This window comes from Panthera pardus, unplaced genomic scaffold, assembly GCF_024362965.1.
Source record: "Panthera pardus isolate Hobbes unplaced genomic scaffold, ASM2436296v1 HiC_scaffold_25, whole genome shotgun sequence".
In the NCBI taxonomy this organism is placed as follows: domain Eukaryota; kingdom Metazoa; phylum Chordata; class Mammalia; order Carnivora; family Felidae; genus Panthera; species Panthera pardus.
Genome location: NW_026526821.1, coordinates 15587574 through 15594886, shown reverse-complemented (window position 1 = coordinate 15594886; position 7313 = coordinate 15587574). Strand labels below are relative to the sequence as shown.

Below are 7313 nucleotides of genomic sequence, written 5' to 3'. Positions count from 1 at the left end.
CTTACAATTATCTTTTCTTCTACTGCCCATATTTGGTTACAATAGCAGATTTTTGCTGACCTCCTTGAATTAGGTATCTATTGCTGCATAACAAATTGCCCCCAAACTTAGCACCTTAAAATCATAAACATTGTCTCACAGTTGGAGGGTCAGGAAGCCGGGAGTAGCTTCACTGGCTGCTTCTGAGTCAGGGTCTGTCACAAGGTTATAATCAAGCTGTGTGCTGGGACTACAGTCATTTCAAGACTAGACTGGGGTGGGGGCATCTGGGTGGCTCAGCCGTTTAAGCGCTCCACTTCGACTCAGGTCATGATCTCATGGTTTGTGGGTTCAAGCCCCACATTGGGCTCTGGCAGTGCAGAGCCTGCGTGGGATTCTCACTCTCTCCTCTCTCTCCGCCCCTCCCCTTCCTGATCATGCTTTTTCTTTCTCTCAAAATAAATAAATAAAACTAAAAAAAAAAAAAAAAAAGACTAGACTGGGGCTGAAAACTGCATGCTCCCTCACGTGTGTGTTGGTGAGCCTCAGTTCCTCTCAGGCTGTTGACCAGATCCACTATTTCCTTACGTGATGGGCCAGGCCACAGATGGCTGAGTGTCCTCGCGACATGGCGGCTGAGTTGTGCCAGAGCAGGTGATCAAAGAGAGGGCGTGTGCTCCCCAGATGGAAGGTGCCATCTTTTACCCATCTCATCTCATCAAGACATAACTGTCTCTCACTCTGCAATAATTTATTTGTCACATGAGCCCACCATGCAAAAACATGGGAGGGCCCACATGAGGGCGTGAATCCTAAGAGGTGAAGGTCACTGGGAGGCAACCCGGTGGGAGGGGGGTGCCACTCCACTCTCTACATAAATAAAATGGCACTTCCTCTTTCCCCTCTTTCCTGAAAGTCAAGTCAATACATCCAATTGCTTCTCTTAGAACATTGGTTGCATGTAGTACGTGGAATGCTTTTTCCGGATCAGTGACATTTTCCAGGAAAAGACTGAACTACAATTGTGTCTCATCCATTTTTCTATGTCACAGTCCAATCGAGTTCTCTGCTTCCTTTGGGCTCCAAAGAGCACAGAGGAATGGGGAGCACGGTTCCCTGCTTGCCCTGAGTTCTGGGAGTCCAGCTCCTGTTAACTCTTTGCTTCATGGGGCCAAGAACAACATCTCTCTCATGTGCTACTGGCCAGCAGCTGCCATAACGTGACCCACCGTGACAATACTCTCATTGTGGGGAAAGACAGCCCCATGCATGTGTCCCCCACTCAGCTGCATAAGAACGGCCTCGGGCTTGGAATACCTACTTACCAAGAGATAAGGTGCTCGAGTATCTTTCCCTGTGTCCAGCTTCAGTGTAGGCTCCTCTGTTCTGTGCACATGTGTGTGCCAGAGCCTCTGGCCAACCCCACTGCTGTGTGTCGTGCTTGGGGAGGGAGTGGAGCCTCCTTCTGTGGCACGAGAGGGGTGGAGGTGGGGGGAGGGGTGGTGCAAATGGCCTGGCATCAGCTCCTAGGAGAAACTTGCAGGCCATGGGGAGGGAGTGGAGCCCAAGGTGGAAGGTGATCTTGCTGTCTCTTTTCTAGGTAAATAAGACATTGTTTTACCCAGTGCTTGACCGCATTGTGCTTTCCTTGGAGACTCCGATACCAGGCTGCAATGGGCAGAAGGGTCTGGAGTCCTCTCTCAGGACCGATAATTAGTGTGTTGTTCTTCTCAACACTTATTTTAAGGAAGAAGAAATCGTGTCTTGGGAGAGAAGGGAAATACAAGAAGCTCAAAATCACCACAGAAGGCAAGTATCCACTTTTTTTTTGAGGCTGCTGTGGCTCAGCAACGTTGCTCTTCGTTTCATACACATTGCATACCCCAGTGCTCCAAACACACGAGGAAGAGATTTTTATTGCCACTTTGCAGCTAAAGAAATTAAGACGGACGAGGTAAAGTCACGTGTCCAAAATCGCAGAACCGGTGTTTTCAGACTCATGATGTAAATTCACGTCTATCTGGCCCCGAAGCCTCCCCCTTCCACTCTGTATGTGCAGGAGGGAGGCCTCACACCCACACATTCCGTCATCACGTCCCAAGCCCCGCAGCCCCAGCAAACCACAGAAGCACATGGACACAAAGAAATACGCTCATTTATTTATTCACCAATTTCCTGAAAGCCTACTGTGTGCCACACCCTCCCCCCAAGAAGATCTTAATGGTAGACCCAAGTCTTCGCCATGGAGTGCCCCAGTGATCCGAGCCCCAGACCACAAACTAGGAATCCAGAACCTCTCCTAAACGACAGGAATCAGGCTACGAGAGAAAATCAGATCAGGGCTTCAATACAGGAACCAGACAAATTATCTCCCCATTCTTCCCCCAAGAAACTTCCCTGAGACAAAGAAAATAACAAGGTGGTGATATAGTCGAAAGAGGCTTGGCATCCGGAGACTGAGTTCAAGTCTCAATTTTACTATAGAACTCTAAACTCAGAGCATTAAGCTGGATTTAAGCCTCAAAATCCACTGATCCTTTGGGCTTTGACCTAGACAATATGCTGGAGATCACCTTAATAATAAATTCTTAGCGCACACAGTGCTTTCCAAAGCGCTTTCATTATGTCCGTTTTACAGATAAGGAAACTGAGACTCAGACTTGCCGGGGGGGTCCTCACTCTCAGAGGGGCTCGAATAGAAGCAAAGCCATGAGTGATGCTGTGGAAATCCTGGCCCTGGGGGCTGGGGAGCGGTGCCCTTGAAGGACAAGGGGGCTAAGCAGAAGCTGTCCTGGGAGAGAGATCAGGAGTCCCCCTGCTCATACACAAGGGCCACCAGAGGCTTGGAACAGAGAGGACTGGTGGGCGGGGGAAAGTTGGCCCCGGGTCCCCTCCTTACCTTGTTCAGGTTCCACGCAGGCTTTCCCGCACAGGCCCCTACAGCACTTGAAGTCACCCACGCACTGTTGGTCTGTCTCACAGTGGTTGGGGGGATTGAGGATCAGACACCGGCCATTGACCACAGGACACTTGCCAGGCTTCATACACGCTGGTGAAAGTAGGGCCACAGGTCAGAAGCCTTAAGCCTCGGGCGCCGCCGCCCCCTGCTTCCTGGACTCAGCCCCAGCCCAAGTGCGCAGGGAGAATCCTCTCTTCTCCATCCCCAGCACCACCTCTTCCTTCCCAGGGCCCCTGTATCTCCTGACGGCAGGATCTGGGTCTCCCCTGACATCGGGCCCCCTCTCCACGAAGGCGACCAGTTGCCCAGTGCTGACTGGATGGGTGGCTACCAACTGCCTGCTTACCTGAACGACCAGGTGACTATAGACTGAAAAACTGACCTCCCGACACGCTGGCTGTTTCACCCAGCCAGGTGAGTAAATTGCTGTCTGGGACACTGTGACTCCCTGACCGGCTGACAAATTTGGCTCCACAGTTCCTGGGGAGGAGGAGACCTGGCAGGACCAGCACTCGGTCCTGTCCCCCGAGGTGCCGCCTTCTTGGGCTCACCCCCTTCCCGTGAGTCCTCCCCCCTCCTCACTTTGGTCAGAGATAACAGGGTCCAGGCATCTGATTCCACAAGCATCGGAGCAGCAGATCTTCCTCCCTGGACACTGCCAGTCACTCTGGCACTCAGGGGTCTCAAATACGTTAAGACATCGACCAGGTTTTACAGGAGGGCAGGCTCCAGCTTTCAACGCTGTTGGAGAGAATGTTGAGAGTTAAGGAAGGAGTTGGGTGCTGAGTAGCCATCATGACTCCGGGATAAAGCACCACTCCCCAGGAGAGACAGTCACCCAGGTGACTGTCCGCAAAGTCCAGAGGGAAATGCCTGTCTGACCTCCGTGAAGAGTGACAGGCTTGATGAAGCCACACACATGGGCAGAGAAAGTCACAGATCCTGGAAAAGAGCAAAGGGCTCCCAGCCAAGGTTTCCTGCCCCGGGGAAAACAGGTCTCCACAAAGACGAAGGAGATGGAGAGCGGTAAAGACAGAACAAGGGCCAGGTTGAGAGGGAGAGCCAGAGGCAGAGACACGGACACTAAAGGACGGAAACAGAGACAAGGAACCAGGAAGAGCTAGAAACAGAAGACTGCAGATTCACAGGCAGGGTGAAGAGAGAGAGGTAGGAAGAGAGGGAGTGGGGTCTGGGCCGACCAGATACTGTGTAAAAGAACACAGCCCAGGGGCGCCCGGGTGGCTCAGTGGGTTAAGCATCCAACTTTGGCTCAGGTCATGATCTCACGGTTTGTGGGTTTGAGACCTGCGTCGGGCTCTGTGCTGACAGCTAGGAGCCTGGAGCCTGCTTCAGAGTCTGTGTCTCCTTCTCTCTCTCTGTCCCTCTCCTATTTGTGCTCTCTCTCTCTCCAAAGCAAGTAAATAAACATTAAAAAAAAAATTAAAAAAAAAAGAAAAGGAAAAAAAAGAACACGGCCCAATGCTCAGAAGCGTGCAGAGTCCTTGGAGCCCAGATGGACATGAGCCCCCTCCCCGCTTCAAGGAGGTCTCCCGAAACTAAGCTGAGAGATCAAAGTCTCTAGAAGGGGTCATCCCCCCACCACCAGGAGCCGCCACCTCTGCCCTGCAGCCAAGGGCTCCAACTCACAATTTCCAGCACCTTCCACAGTCCAAGGTACCAGGGTGCCCAGGGCAAGAAGCACGAGGGGGAAGAGGCCACCGGACTGCATTGTGAGGTGAGGGGTCAACGCCAAACCTCTGAGTGTCTGAGTGTCAACGCCAAACCTCATTATTTATATCTTCACTAGTGGGTGTGGCCCCAGCAGAATTTCCTCGGCCCCTCCCAGCTTCGATTGCACATACAAGAAGCCGGGTGAAGACCAGCAGTGCTGGTACCATGGACACAGGGCTCTTTCCTGTCCCAGGCAAGACCGCGAGGCCAACAGAGTGACCGCCAGGGAAGAAATGCAAGAGGCTGGCCTGGAAGATGTCACCAGGCTGATAAGGAGGTCATCTCAGGTGTCCTGGGGGCCCCAACCCCACTGGCCTGGCGAGAGGGAGGAGAGGGCAAGAAAAACCAGCTGCAAAGAAGCTATTTGGATCTGGAGCTGAGCGGCACCTGGCTGGCTCAGACGGGGGAGCGTGCGACTCTTGATCTCAGGGTTATGAGTTCGAGCCCCACGTCGGGGGTAGAGATTACTTTAAAAAAATAAAAAAATAGGGGGTGCCTGGGTGGCTCAGTCGGTTAAGCATCTGACTCTTGGTACTGGCTCAAGCCGTGATCTTGCAGTTGTGGGATTTAGACCCACATCAGGCTCCATGCTGGGTGTGGAGATTGCTTGGGGCTCTCTCTCTCTCTCTCTCTAAGTGAATAAATAAACATTTTTTAAAAAATAAAATAGGCAGCTGTCAAAGAAAAAGGTAAAGAAAGAAGAGCTCTGCCCACAGAAAATCTCTTTGGAACTCCATTTTCCCAGCTATGCAATGGGGTAATACTAACAAATCCGCCCCTCTCAGAGAGTCGTGAGATGAAGGGTGTGGAAGAACTTGAAAAAGAACAAATGAATTGTATTCTTTACAAGTGAAGGACATTGAAATGAATCTGAGAGCAAGGTGCAAACAGCTCCACCAGAACCAACATGTGGTTACCGTGTACAATTTGAGATGCTAGAGGGATGTTTCCTACCCCCCAAAATCTACAGATCTTGCGTGATAAAAAAAAAAAAGATAGCTGCCATATATTGAACTTACTCCGTGTGTTACCCAGTCTGCAGAGATTGCTTCTAATTATCAAGAAGGTGATCATCATGTCTAAAATTCAACCCAAACCTGTCTGACTGCCCAAGCTCTTATATCGTGTGGCTCGTAGATGTTTTGGATTTCCCCATCCATTCCTCAGTGTGAAGGTTTGTGGGAATCGAAATAGACATTTAGGGTTGTGGGTTGTCATGCAATAACGGCTCCACATGAACTAATTCGTAAAGTACCCGCCAACAGTCCACTGACAGCAGATCTGTCTGGGCAGAAGCCACTCTCCCGTTTACATTCTGGTGGGAGAAGAAAAGGAAGAAAATTCGTATGCCCTGGGGAAGAAGGAAACTCCAGGTGTCCACTCCTAGCTCGAGCACCCAGTAGGGCAAGTAAGAGAGAGATAGAGGGTCTGACCCCCCACCCCCTCCGTGGGTAATAGCACTGTCAGCTCAAATAACCTGGCTCATGTTCAGGATTTGGGCTCTCACTTCCCCCACCTGGGGAAAGTCTGATTCCTCTCACACAGGGATGAGAGCGGGAAAAGCTGCCACACTCCCCACTTTCTCTTTCTTCCTATCTTCCTCAACGCCACAGTCCCGAGAGTGTCTGGCGTCTTCTAAATATCTGCTTCTTAAAGAGTGAAAGGGAGAATGGTCCAGCTGGAATTCTTCATCTGTGATTGATTAGACAAGCCAACCCCTTTCCTGTCAGGAAGGAGTGTTGTGATCAATTGGCAATGACCGCCACGGGCGCCGTAGGAGGATAATGACGTTGGGTGATCATTTCCGTCCTTCATACCATCGGTTCTCTAAGTCTTTAAATCATAAACCGTTAAGATTAAAAGAGGATTTCAGAGGTCATCTAGACCAGGGGGTCAGCCAACTACAGCCCCCAGAGCAAATTCCCGACAGCGGCCTGTTTTTCTAAATGAAGTTTTGTTGGAAACAGCCACACATTCATTTGTTTTTGTATTTCTGTGGGTACTTCCCCCCTACAGATGGCAGAGTTGCGTAGTTAACGGCAGAGACCTAAACTTACTCCAAAGCCTAGAATGTTCACTCTCTGGTCCTTCACAGAAAATGTTTACGGACTCCTGATCTAAACCAAACCTCCAACTTGTAGCAAGCTACTGAGGCCCTCAAGAGCAGGCACAAGCCCAGAGTTGCATAATGAGTTAATTACACAGCACCAGACTGAGATTTGCCAAAACCAGTTTACCGAACCCCGGAAGCTTTTTGGTGGTGGACACTTGCCCTCCTAACCGGATCTTAACCTGACACTGATTCTCTCAGCCTGCTTCACACGCCCTCCGTTGCCTTCTACTAAATACTACAGATTCTTTCATTCATTAAGTTCATTCACACAGAAGTTGTTTAATGAATTCTTACTGTGTGTCAGGAGCTGTGCTAGGCCCTGAGGCGACAATGAAGAAGACACACGGGGTCAATACCACATGGTCATTGAAAACCTAAACACAGTGGGAGTTCCCTGGGCTGGAAGAAACTCACTGAACCTCTCTGAGCCTCAGTTTCCTCAGCTTTGGTCTTGGTTTCTCCTATACCACACGGTGGCCGTGAGGAGTATTTGGCAAGCACTCAGCACAGTGTCTGGTCCACTCAGTTGGC

The 7313-nt window shown here is 50.6% G+C and overlaps 1 protein-coding gene across 1 annotated transcript; it reads right to left on the bottom strand.

Moving 5' to 3' along the window:
- Nucleotides 1-2126: 2126 nt before the first annotated feature.
- On the bottom strand, nt 2127-4685 carry SLPI (secretory leukocyte peptidase inhibitor). The gene is made up of 4 exons (XM_019458948.2): nt 4586-4685; nt 3521-3679; nt 2879-3028; nt 2127-2297 (listed from the first exon to the last, which is right to left on the bottom strand). The coding sequence occupies exons 1-4, from the start codon at nt 4665-4667 to the stop codon at nt 2293-2295; spliced, it is 396 nt and encodes a 131-aa protein (XP_019314493.1). The 5' UTR covers nt 4668-4685; the 3' UTR covers nt 2127-2292.
- Nucleotides 4686-7313: the final 2628 nt, after the last annotated feature.